This window comes from Vulpes lagopus, chromosome 3 (assembly GCF_018345385.1).
Source record: "Vulpes lagopus strain Blue_001 chromosome 3, ASM1834538v1, whole genome shotgun sequence".
NCBI lineage: Eukaryota > Metazoa > Chordata > Mammalia > Carnivora > Canidae > Vulpes > Vulpes lagopus.
The window spans coordinates 10,262,458-10,283,783 of record NC_054826.1 but is presented as its reverse complement, the minus strand read 5'-3'; the positions used below and the strand labels follow the sequence as shown (position 1 = coordinate 10,283,783).

The following is a 21,326-nucleotide window of genomic DNA, read 5'->3' as shown; positions in this document are numbered from 1 at the left end:
GAATTCTGTCTTTTTTATTACAGTTGATTATTCTTCACTCCTGGAGTTTATGAAGTTGGGTCCATCAAGCTTAAGTCCCATCAACTCCACAGAATGAATGAACAGACCTCTTCTACTGTGGAAGTGCTACTACAGCTCCCTTCAGCCACAGATCACCCAACTTCCAGCCTCTGGAAAAAGAAAGCCTATGGGGGGGGGGGAATACTCACCTCCCACTGTACCCTCACTCATTGTAGCCACATAGCACACCCCTCAGCTCACCATCTTAATCATGTGCACCGCCCACCTTGACTTCTGCTCTCCACTACCCACCCCCAGCACTAACCCCTAAAGTCTACCATCTGCTTTTATTTCCCAGACTTATATCTTATCCCCGTCCTGTATATTTGCTTTCTCACTGGTGAGTTCATAGCATTCTTCTTTTTTTTTTTTTTTCTTTTTCTTTTTTTGTATTCTTCTTAATCTTTGTCAAGAAGGTTTCAGGCAAGAGACAGTGACTTATGCGTATTGATGATTCTTTGTAGTAGAACATTCACTCACATTGCAGTCATGATGATCATTCAGTGCATCTGTGATCCTCAGTTAACTGGACACCTCCTAATGAATCACCACTAAGTTGCTCTTAGAATGAAGTACTGTTTAGCTCCAATGATCTAAACCAAGGAAGTAATACTTTCTTTTTGTCACTTTTAGTTTCATTACATTGAGACTGACCACTGTCTAAACGACAGGATTTTTGTCCCTCCTCCAGCAAGTTTTATGTTGTAGACCAGAAGGCCAATTAACAATTCATCAGGGACACATGGGTGGCTCATCTTGTTGAGCATCTGCCTTTGACTCAGGGCAAGATCCCGAGATTCTGGGATCCAGTCCCACGTTGGGCTCCCTGCATGGAGCCTTCTTTTCCCTCTTTACATCTCTGCCTCTATCTCTGTGTCTCTCATGAATAAATAAATAAAATCTTAAAAAAAAAAACAAAAAAACAGACTTCTGTCCAGGCCAGAACTCAAGATGGCTGTGCTCTTGTCGAGACATGTTGGCCGTCATTGCCTCCGTGCCCACCTTAGTCCTCAGCTCTGTATCAGAAATGCTGTTCCTTTGGGAACCACAGCCAAGGAAGAGATGGAGAGGTTCTGGAATAAGAACACTGATTTAAACCGTCCTCTGTCTCCCCATATCACTATCTACAGTTGGTCTCTTCCCATGGCAATGTCCATTTGCCACCGTGGTACTGGTGTGGCCTTGAGTGCAGGGGTCTCTCTTTTTGGCTTGTCTTCCCTGTTGGTCCCTGGAAACTTTGAGTCTCATTTGGAACTTGTGAAGTCCCTGTGCCTGGGGCCATCTCTGATCTACACAGCCAAGTTTGCATTTGTCTTCCCTCTCATGTATCACACCTGGAATGGGATCCGACACTTGATATGGGACCTAGGGAAAGGCCTGAAGATTCCCCAGCTGTACCAGTCTGGAGTGGCTGTCTTGGTTCTTACTGTGTTGTCCTCTGTAGGGCTGGCAGCCATGTAAAGAGCTGGAGTTCCCAGCATTGTCTTCCCATAACTTGATTCACTGAGCTATCTTCCTGTTTGTCACTCTCTTCTCCAGCCAAGGCAAAATTCTCCTGATTTATTTAGACCCTTTTGTGCTTGCATATTCCCTTGGAGCTTAGGGAAACAGAGTACCTAATAGAACTATAGCAGCGGGAAAGGGTCCAGTTTTGCTCCCTTGTTTCTGAAGGTGGAATGACTCAAAACTTCCCTTTTCCTGCCCCTAGCCTGCAGCCTACTCTGGGCCTTGAAGCCCTCATTCTCTCTCCATATTGGGCCTTGATTTGTGCTGACAGTCAGCTTTGGCTCCTTATTCCTGTGACAGTGGAAACAATGCCAGCTCTGTGGCCTCTGCTGTGGGGACTGGGAGTGGGGCTGTGGGTGCCACTGCCTGTGGGTTGCTAGCTTAAAGGACAGTTCTGTTCATTGGTCAGGGTCTTCAGCACCCACACAGTGTGGCTGAAAGAAGAGGGATGAGGGTGGAGGGGAATTAGCCTGTCCCAGCTAGAGGGAGATCAGGAGGGTCAGTTGACTCTTAAAACAGGTTTGGGGAGAAGATATATAGCTTTTAGTGCAAAAGGAAGATCCAGAAAATTACATTGAATCTATTAAGGGTTATTTTTTCCCCCCTACATTTCTGGAAAAACAAGGCTCTTTTCTAATCCAAATTCATGTGACATCTGTTTCTGAAACTGAATTAAAATACTCATTTTGTCTTTGAAAAAAAAAAACAATTCATCAAAAAGTTTCATAAAGATTTGTATATGTTCATGGTTTCCACACAATGAAGATTTAATACAATGCTTCTGATATTATCTTTTTTATACAGATTCAAAGTATATTAACTATCTATTGCTACACCCAAGGCCAGATTAATTATATCTTTTGGGTTTTATAATTGCATTTGCACTCTGACCTCAAAATTTCTTCATTTGCTTAATTAAACACTACTTTTAGTAAATTTTGTCACCTGGAAATATATTTTCCTACAGTTTGCTCTATTCATGAGGCGATTTTATTTCCCATAAGTGTTGTGTTAATAGAGTTCACCTCATTGAAGTTTAAACTATTAATTTGATTCTGAAATGAGGTAATTATTGTCCCCATAATTTGTGGACATCATCATAAATTGCCCTGCACTTAGGGTGTATATCTTTTACACCAGTAAAAACTCTTGTTGATTGGTGGAAATTTTAAATATTTATTTGTTGATTTTTTGCATCATCACTTTTACCAATTTGGAATAATCTTTTACAGAACTCTTTGCACCAGTCACTGGAAGCTTACTATAATGTTTTATATTTCAATTAGCTTCATGAATCTGTAAAATGTGAATAATAAAGATACATGTTATCAGATTAGATTTTGAGTCCTGTATAACAATGCTTCTTGAATGTGCCCTATTCAGGGAAATAATGAGAAGAAAATATATAAAAAGTTATTTCTCTCCTTTTTTTTTTTTTTTTTTGAAAACTAGTAAAGGCAGGTAGAATTAAAGCTTTCTCATTATTTCACTTTGGTCTTAAGAGTAAGTGTTCTTACTCTTCTAAAAGAAAAGGTTCTTTGTCATGGAAAGGTTTATATGTTAAATTGTGGCTAAGGTATAAATTCTGTATTGATTATCAATTGATAGAAAGCAAAGTCCCCCAAAATTAATGGATTAAAACAACAAAGGGGTGTTATCTCATAGAGATGCTGAGGGTTAGGAATCCAGAGATAGCTTAGCTGTAGCTTTCTGGCTCAGAGTAAGCATGAGATTTAGGCCAGACTTCAGGTGGGACTGCATCCTTGAGAGGCACTTTTACTCCTTTGTCTGGTGTTTGATACCGCCCAGTGGTTTAGTTTCCTACCATCTGGTCTTTCCTTACAGAAGACTGCCTGTGTTCTAGTGTTCTGGGGATATACCAATTGCTTTCCCCAAAAATGAGTGATGAGAAAGAGAGATAAAGAAAGAGAGAGGAATAAGATCAAAATTTAGTCTTTATAACCTAATTGGAAAAAGGTCATATCATCACTTTTTAAAATATTTATACATGTGTCTCTGTGTGTGTGTATACAACACAGTTTTGTTAGAACATAGAGAACATACACTGAACACAGACTAAGAAAAGATGTAGGGATAACACAAGGAAATACACCAATTTGCCTCCATTTTTCTCTATTTGTTTGTCTCATGCTATCCATTTATTTGTCACTCCTGAGCTAGGTATAATAATAGAATATTCACTCAGTTTGAATGTGACATTTGTCATCCATAAATGAATTTATTAAATCATCTCATCTAGGGGAAGTGGGCCTTCTTTCCTCAGTAGCTTTTATTTTGTTTCATTTTTAACATTTCTTATTGTGGGAAAGATGTAGATGGTATTTTAGTGCTTTTTTTTAGCATAATTCGTTGATATTTATTATATACACTATTGTGAAATCATTACCATTCTCTATTTCTAAAACTTTTTCATCATCCCTAGCAGAAATACTGTAACCTTTAAGCAGTAATTCCTCAGGGGCTGCTCCACTGGTCCCTGGTGAACTGTTATCCACTTTCTATCTTTAGGAACTTATCATTCTAAATATTTCGTATGATATAATATATATTCCCACATAACTTTGTCTTTTTGTGTCTAGTTTATTTTACTTAGCATAAAAGGTTTTTAAGAGGCTCATCCACATTGCCACATGCATCTGTGCTTTATTCTTTTGATTGCTGAATAACATTTCACTGTATTATTATACCACATTTTATTCATTGGTGAAAAGTCTGTCCTTGTTCCATTGTCTTATGTTTGGTCTTTGTCAAGGATCAGTTGGCTATATTTATGAAAGTCTAAATACGTCTTCGGGTTCCATTGATCAATTTTATCTATATTCTTTTGTCAATACCACAGAATTTTGATTGCTGTTTCTTTATAATAAGACTTGAAGTTGGATAGTGTCAGTCCTCCAACTTCGTTCTTCTCTGCCAATATTGTGTCACTTATTCCGTTTTTTTTTTTTTTTTGATTGTTTGTTTTTGCCTTTTAACATAAACTTTTATCTACAAAATAACTTGCTGGGATTTTTTTTAAGGTTTAATGTTTTTTCTTTCTTTTTTTTAAAGATTTTATTTATTTATTCATGAAAGACACAGAAAGAGAAAGAGAGTTAGAGACACAGGCAGAGGGACAAGCAGGATCCACGCAGGGAGCCCGATGTAGGACTCAATCCCGAAACTCCAGGAACATGCTCTGAGCCAAAGGCAGATGCTCAACCACTGAGCCATCCAGGTGTCTCACTTGCTGGGATTTTAACTGGGATTACACTGAATTTATAGATCAATTTGTGAAGAAGTGACATTTTGACAATATTGAATTTTCCTATCTATGAACATGGTATATTTCTTCTAAAGTTAGTTTATATTTGATTGTATTCATCATAATTTTATCACTTTCCTCATATATCTTATACACATTTTGTTAGATTAATTGCTAAACACTTCATTAATGGGGTGCATATGGCATTTCATTTTTGAATTTCTAATACTTGTTCATTGCTGATATATAGAAAAACAAATGACTTATCTATATCTATCTACATATATATATGTATATTTTTAAAGATGGTATTTATTTGAGAGACAGTGGGAACATAAGCAAGGGGAGTGGCAGGCAGAGGGAGGGGGAAGCAGATTCCCCATTGAGCTGGGAGCGTGATGTGGTACTTGATCCCAGGACCCCGGTACCATGACCTGAACTGAAAGCAGACACCCAGTGACCCTATGACTTTATATTATCTGTGTATCTTGCAACTTTGCCTTAATCACTTATTACTTCCAACAGTTTTTAGTTGTTCTTGTTTCTTTCAGATTTTCTACATAGACGATCATGGCATTTGCAAACAAAGCACTTCTTCAACACTTACCTCGTCTTGCCTCGAGCCTGGTGAGGACCCTAAATGATAGGTCTGTATTCTCTAGTATTTCTAAGCATTTGTCTTGTTCTGGGTATGAACATAGCCTTCTAAGATTCCCCTTATTCATTCATTCTTTCAGACGTCTTAATATCCCAAAGAAATTATTTCTAGCTTTTGCTCCCAGGTAGAGGCAGGCTATTATATGTTTCAAATGTAATCTTTTGCCAAAAGAGTCTGCGGTTTGTCAGGTTGGCTTGTAGTGTTTAAGAGCAATGACTACTTCTTTTATGGCCTGGATTCTGATTTGGAGGAAACAGATATAATTAAAATTTTGGTCACTCCTACAGTTGTGCCCCAGGTAGGTTATAATAGATATACAAAATAATTGGCAAACATCTGCTCTGACCCCTTCGGAACTAGGAACCAAAGTCCTGTTCTCTGGGAATGTAGTTTTCCCTCTTTAAGGTTGTTGCTACCCCAGGATGGGTAAGGCAAGAGAAAGTCAAAACTCTGCAAAATTTTCCACAATTTTAAAGTTTTTTTTTTTTCCTTGATTCAGTTTTTCCTTGGTTGCTATAAACTTTGGCCATTTTCCAGATTTCTGACAAAATTAATTTTGACAGTTTTTGCTTGTTTTTTAATGTTTCTGTTGTGGGGGGAGTGATGAGAGCTTAGTGACAACTATATTTTGCTGGAGATACTCATACTATTATGTTGGCCATATGCTTCCAGTTGCACAGGCTGATCTTGATACAATGTTGAAAGGGACTGCACCAGGGTGTGACTATCATGAGGCAGGGAAGATTGGAGGCCAATGTGGAAGCTGTCTATAACAACATAACTTTCATTTCTTGGTGACTTTGAGAGAGATAAAGAGAGAAATAAAATTAGTTAAGGCTGTTAAGGGAGATTTTGGTAATTATTTTTTTCCATTCTGAGTCTCAGAATCCCGACTCACAAAATTAGAAATAATTCACTTTATTCAGATATATGCAAGCACACATACATATGTGTGCACATGATAAAAATATAGAAAACATTTTTAATTAAAAAATGTATGAAAGAGACACTTCGTCACCTCAGCGTCTCAGCGGGAGACATGATATATTGAAAGCATTAACAGAAACATACTGAAACATCTTTTATCATAGTTTGGTTAGGGTTAGGCAAATGAGGATGACTAAACACTAAGTTAAGAGCAACAGCAGGAAGCCAATACCACACTCAGTTGGAGGTGAAAAAGGAGAGGATTTTGTGATGAGAACCTGGAGAATTCTGCAGCTATGGATGGGAGCAGTGTGATAGGGCCTATGGCTTTTGGAAAAGGATACAGACACAGCACAGCAGGCAAACGAGACAATATCTCAAAATCACCATCCTCCAGTCTCCTGACCTCCAGGCTGTACTTCTCATTAGCAAAAACTAAGCTAAAGTCAGGAAAGATGAAACCCTTATCCTCAGGTTCAGCTTTCTAAGACACAGTTTCAAGGTGGAGGAGGATAGGTCAGAGCAGGGAAGTGGAGAATGTCTAACATAATTTGACCTTCATACACACAATACAACAAAGTATAATTTTACTAAGAAGAGCTAGTAAAAAAACAAGTAAAAAGAGAGTAGATGAGTAAAAAGAAGCCAGGTAGGGGCTAAATGTGAAAAACATGGCTTCAATTCCTATAAGCTAAAGTTAGGTAATTTATTTGCTTCTTCCAGCCAATGCAAAGATCAAATTTTGGTCAGTTCAATGAATGATAGTATCATAAAAGAACAGAGAATTTACTGAAGTATAGGACTGCTATTCCCAGTACAGTGGCCAAGGAGACATTTCTAGTGTTGGTCCTTTTGCAGGAAACCGCAATTTATTGAACCCTGCAAACTTACAGAAAAAAAAGACATAGAAAACTTTAACAAAGTTATATTTTATAGTGTCCCATAATCACTGCTGCCAAAAGTATTTTCAATACAACCATTCCAAGGAGACTGAAATAAAGCACTTTATATTTGCAACCTCAGCTGTTCTTATGTGATCCAGGGATAGATTATGTAGAGTAGATAAACCGCATACCCCAAAGGTTATATCAAAAAGGTTATATTTTGAGCAGAGCACCAAGAAATTGGCACTTACATTTCCTGATGGGCATTTGGAGTGTGGCTAAACTACACTGAAGGTTACATTAAAGGCCATATGATATTTCTCGTAAACCCTCTAGGCACCTATGTTCCCTATCATTCTTTTTCATGAACCCTCTTCCTTTGCCTCACTCTTAAAATTTAGTGCAGTCCTGGGGTTTCATTCTGCCCATTTCTCTTTTCAATGTATGCATGCCATATATGAACTATATAATTCATTTTCATATTTCCAGTGTTCTATGTGATGATGATTCCCAAATGTTTACCACCTGCCCTGATTTTCCTCTTGAGCTTTAATCCCCCAAATTTGGCTTACCAACTAGATATCTCCATTTGGACCTCCCAGGGTTATTTGAAATTCAGCATGGCTTTAGCATTCTGCACCAGTCTTGTTCTTTGGATTGCTCTCAAATGATCAGTCTTTAACTGTATCATTATTTTACAGCCTACTAAGGTTAGACTTAACAGAATTCTCATAGCAAAGCCACACTGCTTCTTAGTATAGGTAAGATTATGGTTTTTGACTGTGACGCACCAAACAGGTCTTTGGTTCCTTGGAGACATAGTGGCTACCAGTCCAAATAGTTTTTTGTTTGTTTGTTATCTTTATTGGTCTGAACAATCCTAGGAGTTCTGTGGATCCTGACAGTCTGGTGCAGCTTTCTTCTCTCTCAAATATGTTTTCTATATTTTCCTCACAGCTTCTAGCAAAAAGGATGCTTTTATTTTCTCCCAGGACTTCACACTCTAGAGGCAACTATCTTGATTTAAAGCAGCGGGGTGAGGGTTTAGTTTTGCCAGGTGTTGGAAACTTGTTCCACTTATATTCATTTTCGAATCAGAGTCATGGGCTTCTCACCTACTCCTCATTTTAGGGCCCGAATTTTAGAGTGCATATCCTGAGCATATTGATTTGATTTGTAGAGACTATGCGAGTAAATAATTGCCTTCCCAGGGTCAATAACCAGCTTAGTGTTTCTATATCCTTTCTTCTTACCTCCTAAATCTGGGTTCATTTTTCTTAACATTGAATATGCATTAGAATTAATTGTTGAGCTTTTCATTACCAATATGCAGACAAATGAGAATTGCTGCTATATACTGTTTTCTTTTACTTGGATAACTGTTTCCCAGAAATTTACTTGCCATTTGTCTTAGATCCTTCTAGAATTTACTCAAAAATCACTTCTCATTGAGGACAACCCCTTCCTGTATAAAATATTGTGTTTTCCAGCACCATATGTATCTCTTAGGACCCCGGGATCATGACTCGAGCTGAAGGAAGACACTTAACCGACTGAACCACCCAGGCACCCCATGATGAAGATTTTTAAATGATGTTTAAAGTGTATACAAATTTCATCTATATAAGGTTCTGTTTGAAATTCACATGTTGGTAATCTATATGAGTCACATCTAGGATTTAGGCAAAACAATCTGTTTTCAAACACATTTAATATTTTTTACCGATGTATGGAACAATCTATGTGGTTTTAATATTATACAAATGTGTGGCCAGATAATATTGTGAAACAATATATTGTCTTTCCTCGTTTTTCCAATCATTTAATAAGACAGTTTCAATTTTTTTTCTTAATAGTAATATATACAGACAAAAAACAAAAACAAAAACAAAAAACAAACAACCCAAAGTCAAGAACATTTTCTGGCCATTAATTTCCAAATTTCAAGCCCTTAATAAAACTTAGAAGAAAGAACAATCTTGGCTATGGACATTACGATTTTAAGAAATAGAATGGGAAAGAAATCTCTTACATCTAGTAAAAGAATTCCCAGGCTGAGTAAAGAGGCAGAAGTCATGTGGATTCAGTTGCCTTAGCATGCCTTAGGATGCATGACTTAGGATGCCTTAGCATCCTGAAAGTCACTGAGGTTCAAAGGAGCCCTAGAGACTACCAGGAGTGTGATACACTGAGATACATATGGAGCCACTTACCTGTTTTTTCAGCAATATTTAGTGACTGTATCTACATGTCAAGTACTATTTTAAACTGGTAATAGAACAACGTAATAGAGCAACAAACAAAAAATATCCAAATCTCTCCTCTCATGGATCTTACATTCTAGTAATATGGGGTAAAGGGAAGAGCGCTGGGAAACAAGTGAACAGATCATCAGGAGGTGAAAAGAGCTATGGAGATGATGTAGAACAAGAAGGATAGAGAGGGTAACACGTTTTATTCCAAATGTATAAATGCAGCAGGCCCAGGAATCTGCATTTAGAATGAATGAGGATATGTGAGAGATGCTTGATATCTCTAAACTTACTTAGGAAGGTAGAAAAAAATAGTAAAACCAACAAAATATATCTAAATGCCAATACATGGCAATAATCATAAAACATGGGAAAACATTATTCAGATCTACATTCAAACATAACACATGTGTAAATATATAATATGACATATACAAAATGTATGCCATATTTATATGTAACATGTCTGAATATTTACAGAGATGCATATATATGAAGATTAACATATTTATAAATAGTATAGAGTGTAATAACCTATGGGTATGACTATTTATATACATATATACATATATTTTAATATTTTATTTATTTATTCATAAGAAACACAGAGAGAGAAAGAGAGGCAGAGACAGACAGAGGGAGAAGCAGGCTTCCTGTGAGGACCCCAATGTTGGGCTTGATACCACGGCCTGGGATCACATCCTGAGCAGAAGGTAGAAGCTCAACCACTGCACCACCCAGGTGTCCCTCTATTTATATATTTAAACATAATATTCCTTTTTAAGTAAAAGAGAAATAAGATAAAATCAAAAGGAATTCTGCTCATATATACATATATATATGATGATAATAAAGAATTACTAAGAATTTAGAGTTGTGGTTGGAATCTTCCCTTTTATTTTTTATTTATTTTTTTTTTTGGAATCTTCCCTTTTAATAAGCACCTCATAATTTTGATGTAATCTTTAGACTATACATTAAAAGGGATGTGTAGTAGATGCGCACTTCAGCTAAAAGCAAGGAACTTATGATAACATTTTCATGAAACAATCTTACACCCCAAATCCACAACATAAATGTTAATATCATAGTTTAATTTTGTTTCTAAATTCCAATAAAATTAGGTCAAAGGAAACATCTAATTACAAGATGAGTAAGTTCTGGTGCTCTAATGTACAGCAGTGATAACACTTAATAATACTGTATTGTATACTTGAAAGTTGTTAAGAGAGTACATCTTAAATATCCTCACCACAAAAAAGAAATTGTCATTATGTGTGTGACATGATGGAGCTATTAGCTAATGCTCTGCTGATGATCATACGGTAATATGTAAGTGCATAATCAACAAATTTTACATCTTAAACTTACACAATGTTATACATGTCAATTATATCTCAAAAGAGCTGGTAAAAGGGGCACCTGGGCGGCTCACCTTGGTGAGCATCTGCCTTTGGCTCAGGTCATGATCCTGGGGTCCTGGGAGCGAGTCCTAAACCGGGGACTTTGCGGGGAGCCGGCTTCTCCCTCTGCCTATGTCTCTGCCTCTCTCTGTGTGTCTCATGAATAAATAAATAAAATCATAAAAAAATAAAGCTGATAAAAATTCCAATAAAATTGCATCTTGTCATTAAAAACAAAACATGCTTCTCTTACTTTGAATTTAATTCAGACTATTTGCTCTGTTTTATACAGTGTAAACATTTGTTATTCGCATTGTAGGATTAAATTGTAAATAAATTGCACAATAAAATTGTACATTTAACTTAAATTATGTAGGCATTTTAGCTTGACCAAATAAGTTCAATTAAGATGCAATTACAAATAAACCATACTGACTTTAAATAAATAGACTTTATTTTTTAGAGCAGTTTTAAGTTCATAACCAAATTGCACAGAAAATGTGAAGTCCCTGTGCACTGCCTATCTCCACCCCACACTCAGCACCTTCCCCACTATCTAAATCCTTCACCAGAGTGATGCATTTGTTAAAATTGACTAACCAACTTTGACACATCTGTTATCACCATAAATCCAAAGTTTACATTAAGATTCACTCATGGTATTGCATGTTTTAGGGGTTTGAAAGATGTATAACATGTATACATCATTGCAAAATTATACAGAATACTTCCACTCTCCCCCAAATTCTCCATGCTCTGTTAACTCATCCCTTCCTTCCATGGATCCCTTGACCAACATTAATCATTTTACTTTTTCCATGGTTTTGCCTTCTCCAGAATATCATACCATTGAAATCATATAGAATGCAGCCTTCTTAGGTAGAATTATTTTGCTTAATAATATGCACTGGCTTCATTACACATTTCTATTCATTTTTAAAAATATTTTATTTATCTATTCATGAGAAACACAGAGAGAGAGAGAGGCAGAGACATAGGCAGAGGGAGAAACAAGCTCCATGCAGGAAGCCTGATGCAGAATTCGATCCCAGGATCTTAGGATCATGACCTGAGCCAAAAGCAGATCCTCAAGCACTGAACCACCCAGGTGCTCCAACACATTTCCTTTTAGTGCTGAATATTATTCTACTGAAGAGATATATCAGTTTATTTATATAGTCACCTATTTGAAGGGTTTATTGTTTGCTTCCATGTTTGGACAATTATGAGTAAAGCTATAAACATCCATGTACAGATTCTTTGTGTAGATATAACTTTATAGTCCCTTTGGTAAATACAAAGGAGCACAATTGTTGAATCATATAGTAAGAGGATGTTTAATCTTTTTAAGAAACAGCTGAACCATCTTCCATAGTAGCTTTGCATTTATTCCTACCAGCAATGAATGTTCCGTGTCCTTGGCTGCCTCTAGTAATATCATGTTATAAATCTTGGCTACTTAAATAAGCAGGTAGTGGTGCCTCATGATTGTTTTAATTTGCATTTCCCTTATGACATATGATGTGGAACATTCTTTCATATGCCTATTTGTCATCTGTACATCTTCTTTGATGAAGTATCTATTCAGATCTATGACCTATTTTTATTTTATTTTATTTTATTTTATTTTATTTTATTTATTTTATTTTTTAAATTTATTTATTTATGATAGTCACACAGAGAGAGATGAGAGAGAGGCAGAGACAGGGAGAAGCAGGCTCCATGCACCGGGAGCCCGACATGGGATTGGATCCCGGGTCCCCAGGATTGCGCCCTGGGCCAAAGGCAGGCGCCAAGCCACTGCGCCACCCAGGGATCCCCCATGACCTATTTTTAAATCAGGTTTTTTTGCTTGTTTTTTTTTTTTCTTTCTTATTGTTGAGTTTTTAAGAGGTTGGGTTTTTTGGGGTTTTGTTTGTTTTGTGTATTTTGCATAATGGTTCTTTATCAGATATGTCTTTTGCAAATATTTTCTCCCAGGCACTGGCTTGTTGTCTTACTCTCTTGACAAGGTCTTACATAGAGCAGAAGTCTGTAATTTTAATGAATTGTGGTTTATCAATTGTTTCTTTCATGGAACATACCTCTGATGTTTTATGTAAAAATTCACTGTCATACTCAAGGTTCTGATTTTTTTTTTCAGATCAATGGCCCATTTTGAGTTAATTTGTATGAAATTAGCTATATCTAGATTCACTTTTCTTTTCTTTTGGTATGTGGGTGTCCCATTGTTCCAGCACCATTTTTTGAAAAGACTGTCTTTCCTCCATTGCATTTCCTTTGCTGTTTGTCCTAGATTAGTTGACCATATTTATGTGGGTCTACTTCTGGTCTTTGTGTTTTATCACAGTAATTTTTTTTTTTTTTACTAATACTTTATTGTCTTGATTACTCTAGCTTTATGATAAGTCTAAAAGTGTGATAGTGTCAGTGCTCTGTCTTTATTCACGTATTTTAATACTGAGTTGGCTCTTCTGAGTCTTTTTGCTCTCCATATAAACTATAGAGTTATTTTGTCAAAGTTCATGAAGTAACTTGCTGGGATATTGGTTGGGATTGTATTGAATCTATAGATTGAGTAACATCTACCTTTTAAAATAAATTTAGGGCAGCCCAGGTGGCTCAGAGGTTTAGCACTGCCTTCAGCCCACGGAGTGATCCTGGAGACCTGGGATCAAGTCCCATATCAGGCTCCCTTCATGGAGCCTGCTTCTCCCTCTGCCTATGTCTCTGCCTCTCTCTCTCTCTCTCTCTCTTTCTGTCTCTCTAATGAATAAATAAACAAATAAAATCTTAATAAAATAAAATAAAATAAATTGGGTAAGACCTCTTTTTTTTTAACTTTATGTAATACTTCTATATTTTCAAAATTTCAAAACCAGTGAATTTCCCTTGGAACTTTTTTACATATGAACATAAAAAGGAAAATTAAAATAACCATAATTTTATGGCCATACCATCAAATAAATCAGGAATCTTTCCTTTGTTTTTAGAATAGCCAGCACAGCATGTAATTACAGTTAAGTGACTTTTGAAAATGAAGAAAGAAGTGTTATATCTGTACGTCATATCTTTTCTATTGATATTATATTAGGGAGCACAATTTTACTATAAAGACGAATAGGTAAATTATGTTACTGCTCTCAGTAAAATTATAAAGTACCTCAAAGTACATTTAATCTTTGAAAAAGATTAAAGGGATTTTAGTATTTTTCAAAGCAGCTGATAGCAATATGTTAATTCATACATAAACATACTTTATTACATTAGATTTTTCATCATTATGCATTCTCAAAAGATGTTGATTTTATAAGTAAAAAAGAGACAAAATACAAAGTTTCACCCATCCTGAGTGGGAGATAACAGCACTATAAGTCCAAATCAGCTTGACCAATTTTGGTATGCATTTAAATAACAGTAAATGCAAACACCAGAAGTCAATGTCTAGCCTCAACCATAACATTCAATTATTTTCATATTATTTTTCCTTATTTCTTTAATTCTTAAACAAACAAACAAAAAAACCATCAAAAATCACTATTTCTCCCCCACTGTCACATCCTCATCGCACAATTTTATGAACCTGGGTAATTACGGAAAAGAGACATTGAGGATATTTTACTTTGCCCTGAAAGCTCTTGTTCTTAAATTCAGCATTAGGTCCATAATCAAGAAGATTTATAAAGTATTTAGCAGACCATAGTGTCAATTTTCTTTCTTCACATCCACCAATATAGTGGGGGAAAAAAAGAAAATAAGTATAACATGCTGCCTAACTTTTCTCAACATCATTAAAGTTAGAACAATATAAAAGGGGAATGGAATCAACTTATTTCACAGAGTTGGAACAAATAATCTTACAATTTGTATAGAACCAGAAAAGAAAAGGACAACAATGATGACTACGAAGAAGAAGAAGAAGAAGAAGAAGAAGAAGAAGAAGAAGAAGAAGAAGAAGAGGAAAGACCCAAAATAGCCACAGGAATGTTGGAAAAACAAAAAACAAAGCTGGTGGCATCACAATTCCAGACTTCAAGCTCTATTACAAGGCTGTAATAATCAAGACAGTATGCCACTGGCACAAAAACAGACACATAGATCAATGGAACAGAAGAGAGAAAAAGAAATGGACCCTTAACTCTATGGCCAACTAATCTTTGCAAAAGCAGGAAAAAATATCCCATGGAAAAAAGACAATCTCTTCAACAAGTGGTGTTGGGAATATTAGACATCTACAAGCAGAACAATGAAATTGGACCATTTTTTTATACCATACATGAAAATAGACTCAAAATGGATAAAATACCTAAATGTGAGATGGAAATCCATCAAAATCCTAGAGGAGAACACAGCCAGCAACCTCTGTGACCGCAGCCAAGCAACTTCTTACTAGATGTGTCTCCAAAGGCAAGGTAAACAAAAGCAAAAATTAACTATTGGAGCTTCATCAAGATAAAGAGCTTTTGCACAGCAAAGGAAACAGTTGACAAAACCAAAATCCAATTGACAGAATGGGAGAAGATATTTGCAATGACATATCAGATAAAGGGCTAGTTTCCAAGATCTATAAAGAACTTATCAAACTCAACACCCAAAGAACAAATAATCTGGTCAAGAAATGGGTTGAAGACATGAACAGACATTTTCCAAAAAAGACATAGAAATGGCCCACAGACACATGAAAAAATGCTTCAAATCAAAATCACAATGATATCACTTCACAACAGTCAGAATGGCTAAAATTAACAAGTCAGGAAACAACAGATATTGGTGAGGATGAAGAGAATAGGGAACCCTCTTCTTACACTGTTGGTGGGAATGCACGCTGGTGTAGCCACTCTGAAAAACAGTATGGAGACTCTTCAAAAAGTTGAAAATACAGCTATTATACAACCCAGAAATTGTGCTACTGAGTATTTACCCACAAGATACAAATGTAGTGATCTAAATGGGCACCTGCATCCCAGTGTTTATAGCAGCAATGTCCACAATAGCCAAACTATAGAAAGACCCATATGTCCATCAACAGATGAATAGAAAAAGAAGATTTGATATATATTATATATATGAATATTACACAAAAATGAAATCTTGCCATTTACAATGACATCAATGGAACTAGAGGATATTATGTTAAGCAAAATAAGTCCACCAGAGAAAGACAATTATCATATTATTTCCCTCCTATTTAAGAAACAAAACATAAGATCACAGGAGAAGAGAGGAAAAAATAAAACAAGACAAAATTAGAGATGGAGACAAGCCATAAAAAACTCTTAATCATAGGAAATAAATTGAAGGTCACTGGAGGCGTGGGGGGTGAAGGGATGATACCCCATGGTGATGGACATTAAGGAGGGCAGGTGATATAATGAGCACTGGGCATTATAGAAGACTGATAAATCACTGATCTCTACCTCTGAAAACAGTAATACCTTAGATGTTCTTAAATTAGTTTCATTTAATAAATTTAATGAATGCAATAAAATTTTAAAAATAAATTTCTTTCTTTTCTGAAAGGAAGAATGGAAATGAAGCAAAAAAAAAAAAATGTGTATTGATCCACAATATATGTGACCATTTACTTGTGACTATAGACAAGTTACCAATATTCTGGAAAGATAGCCTAAAAATTGGTGGTAATAGTTTTTATAATAGTACTTATATTATCAGAAACCATAGAAAAATCAATACCTGCCTCTTTAATTTCTGGGTGTCATTAGAAGCTCCCTTTGGTCAACATATAAACTTGATATTTTTAAAGTCAAATATTCTTGTCTTCAGCTCACACTATGGTCACCTTAAATTATTAGAAAGACGAAATAAAAGTCAAGAGTAGATAATAAAGTCAACAAAATATTTTTTGTAAAGAATAATATCATTTTTAAAATTCATCCTGAAAACATATCTTTTTTACCTCTCATAGGAACAACCAAAAATATCAGATCACGCCTCAAGTGGATTTCAGTCAGGCTTTCTAAAATTAATATAATTTCATGAGCACATTATGATCTCCCCAATTTTCTATACCATATGTATTGTGCTTAATCAAAAAATGAATTCTTCACATTTATAATAAACATATATGAAGGGATGCTTGAGTGGCTCAGTAGTTGAGCATCTGCCTTCAGCTCAGGCTGTGATCCCAGGTTCAGGGATGGATTCCCACATTGGGCTGCCCTTAGGGACCCTGCTTCTCCCTCTGCCTGTGTCTCTGCTTCTCTCTTTGTCTCTCATGAATAAATAAATAAAATCTTTAAGAAAATGAAAAAATATATGAAGCAGCAATTTGTTTATCGATCTATTAATTCAATAAATATTTATTGAAAACTGATTATGTGCTGGTCACTGTGCTATATCCTGGTGGTATAGGAGAGATCATGACAGCATCTGTCCTTCCTTGCCTGCATAGGATTCACAGTCTAATGGGGGAGGAACACACTAAATAAATATTTAACAAAGGAAACCAATCCAATTGCATTAAATTCCACTAACCAGGGTGTATAAGATAAGGGATAAAATGGCGTACCTGAAGAATTAAGAAAGGCATTCCTGACAAACTGACACATAGAGTGACCTACAAAGACCAAGCGAAGTGTGCCATCAATAAGAAAGAGGGAAGAGAATTAATCATTAAAGTAATGGAATTTATATAAAAGCACACACTACTTATATATTTTTAAAAATATGTCTTCTGGATAATCGCATTTTTCAGTTCACTTTCTGATTAGATCATATAAAATTTTACAGATTTCTATTATTATTTTCCACAAGTCCCATGAAAACCCATTCCTTATGTTCCAAACTTCCCTAAAAATATAGTATGGCAAATATGCCAGTAGTGTGTGGAGGAAGCCCCCACAAAATTGTGGATTCCAGTTTGAGAAGCCTCAAACTGTCCAAATTTATATAGTATGAATTTGCTAAGATTATTTCAAGGAAGCCAGCTGAAAAAGCAAAAGCCTGCTATAACCCATGGAGGAACAATACATTGTGTGAATTATTCCTTCACCTAGTCAACTATTTAACATATTTCTGATAAATTATTCTGCAGTAATAATAGCAAAAAGGAAGAAAAGAGGTTAGGAGAATATAACAATTCAGTTTAAGCACTTACACTATACACAGAGTGTGTCTGAATACTTTTTTAATCAATAAGATTACATCACTGAATAGTCAGTGTGGTTCATGGGTTAAGAGCATGGATTTAAATCAGACATATTTCTGGTCTCTGGTGCATCACATTTGAACAGGGTGACACTGAGCAAGTTACTTTAATCAAAATGATCTTTGTCAGTAAATTGAGAAAAATACTGGGTTTTATAACTGAAATAAGCCTTGTAAAAATGAAATGTAAATCAATTAGCATGGTGCTTAGCACAAAAGTGTTCAATACATGCAAAATGGAAAATGCATCTTGTGTAAGTAAACATCACCTAAAATGCTGTATACAATTTCACAAGGTGCATTAACATAGTTTAACTTATCATTCCTTTATTGGTAAACCTTGTAGATGTTTGCTTTCATGGCAGATGTGAGAAATATATAATAAGTGCTATATATGGATCTTCAGGCATTAATGCTCTTTGTGGCTCTATTTATGGTTACTTACTAAGAGTAGTTTATCGAGTGTAGTATACGGCATTCTCTGGCTTCTCATACATATTGAAAATTTATCAACACACCACGTGATTGCTCACCCTGCCATTAACAATGACAAGTAATATTCAATTCACCATTTCTCTCATAACCCTGAATATTCATATTCTTTCTGTGTCTAATTTAACTTTTCCAGTTTGATAGATAAAAATGGCACCCTATTATTTTAATTTAGAAATTCCTGAACAGTAATAAAGTCAAACATTTTCCCAAAAGTAATATTTGAAATTTGATGAGACATTTAAAAAGTAGCATGTTGTTATGATGCTCCACGTAGATGAAGTTCAGAAGATGTTCTTGTGTTGTACTACTTGATTGCCACCTTTAAAAATTAATTACTTTTTGTTTATACTTCTTCTTCTTAGATTACAATAAATCGTGCCATTCATGCAAGTTCTTACAGAGACTTAATTGCTTCTTTGAAAGGTTTGGCAGATACATCAAGCCAGTTCATTAATGCACAGATGATTCCTTCACATTAAGAAAGACACATTGGAACACCACAAATGTCAAGTCAGTTATTACGCACAAAAAGCAGAAAATGGCAACCATCAAAAGGTGAGCCCTTATTCTGTCGGGACCAAAAATAAAACTGCAGTAATTCCTCAGTGTAATAATGGAGAAATATTAGATTATTTTAAGGTCATGCAAGGAGAATCTTTCATTTGTCAACTATGTCCCTTTGCAGAGGGATTTTTTATTTTTTTCTGGGCCTCATGATTCCGGGCCCAATCAGCCTGAAAGAAACAGTATATTTTACCACTGTAATTCATTTATTTGGGCTCCTTTGCCCAAATACATATTGAGTAACTATTACTTCCAAGCACATGTAGCAGTGCACATAGGTGTGTTCCTTTCAGTTATGAGAGTTTGAAAGGAAGGATCAGATTTAAAATATTATTATCTATTTTAAAAACAGATAAAATGCACTAATAGTAATGATGAAAGAATAAAGATGGAGGTTTAGAATTTCAGACAAATTCTGAATTCTATCTGAGTGGGGTCAACATTTTCATTAATACTCTGACATTTAAAAAAATCTCAAATTACTTCTCAACTGCTTGAACACTGACTTAAGAGTTGATGTGTACATTTGTTAAACAATGAATTAGAATTATATGTTAATGGTTAATCAAGACATACCTCCTCTTAACAACATTGGAAAAGATAACTTTTATCATACCATTCCAGAGTTATTCATATAATTACATATATAAAATATTTATTTTTGAGTATGGCAGAGGGAAAACTAGTCAAAATATCTATAATCTGTTTGCCAGAGACACACAGGGAACAAAATAAACAAAAAAAAATATTATTCCATCAGATATAGATTTTAGTGAAAATAGAAAGTTAGAAACATAGATATGGGAATAGTAAGCTATGAGATGCATTCTACAGAGAAAAAAAATGAAAAAGGCAAATGGGCATTAGAAATTTGAGATGAATGCAGTTTTACCTCAAACAGTATAGAAAGTCCTCTCCAAGAGTGTGATCCTTGAGCACAACCATGAAATTTCTAGTGGAAAATTATTCCGGACGGAGAATTAAACATATCCAAAGACATTGTAGCCTTATACATAATTCTTATAATTTTTTCCACGAGAAGAGATACACCAATTTTACCAGAATATAATAATAATTGCCAGAGAAATAGGACATGAGGTGAGAAAGTTAGTGGGAGAGAATAACAGTTTTAATTAAATCCATACTTTGGTGTGACAAGTGAATGTTTCATGGTTTTTGATCCTTCACATTTTTTATTCTAATAATCTTTATAATCCTTAAACACTTGAGGTAGTAAAATAAAGTTTATGTTCATTGATCTCATAAGTATTAAAATCATAAATTCAAAACAAGTTTATAAATAAGATACAGGCAATATCGAAAGTCATATAATTCAATTTGGCAATACCACTTCAATGAGAAAAACACACTCTTTGCTAAAATTAAATGTTGAACAATCTAGTGTAGTGAAATGATTCTTCCAGTGAAAGAATTAATCATATTGATTTATATTAGTTTATTCTTTTGTTTCTGAATACAATGGAAAACATTTATAGCATCATTTTTATTGTTGTTACCTTACTTTTTAAAGAGTGAAGTCAAATCTATCATATGCAAATCATTTGGATGAGTTAATTTAATAAAGTACCTTGTAATATAATACTGAATGTTCAGAGTATTATTTAAAATTTTTCCAATAATTATTTATGACCGACTTTCATAATGAAAAAAAAGCAGTTCAAGTTCAAATGTGCAAAACCAGAATCTGAGTAATGCTTAAACTCTTCATGTGACTTTGTCCCTCATTACACCATTTATATACTTTTGATTTCTTTCTGAATATACTTCTATGTAATGGCTTCAGATGACATAATTTTTTAGAACATTTGTCCTTAAATTGTGGTAGAAATGTCCTTTGTATGGCTGCTTCTTATCTCATTAATCTCTACTGTGCTCAAAAGTAATCATAAATCCAATAACAAACACACCTGTGGGCACTAAATTTATTTCTTTTACCTTGTTATTATAATGGTCATTTGGATAATGTAGAACATATTACAGTGATTTTGCAAGATTAGGATTGAAAACAGAAAAAAACACTTCTTTTCTAGAGTCTCAGTGAATGAAAACATGCCAGGGAATGTATCACTTGTGGAGTCCTCTAGCAAACTCAGAAGTTTGTGGATCCATTTTCATAAAACACTT

The 21,326-nt window shown here is 35.0% G+C and overlaps 1 protein-coding gene across 1 annotated transcript; it reads left to right on the top strand.

The window, feature by feature from the left end:
* Nucleotides 1-987: 987 nt before the first annotated feature.
* On the top strand, nt 988-2,181 carry LOC121487600 (succinate dehydrogenase cytochrome b560 subunit, mitochondrial-like). The gene has a single exon (XM_041749488.1). It carries the CDS (start codon nt 1,012-1,014, stop codon nt 1,519-1,521), a length of 510 nt encoding a protein of 169 aa, XP_041605422.1. The 5' UTR covers nt 988-1,011; the 3' UTR covers nt 1,522-2,181.
* The last annotated feature ends 19,145 nt before the right edge of the window (nt 2,182-21,326 follow it).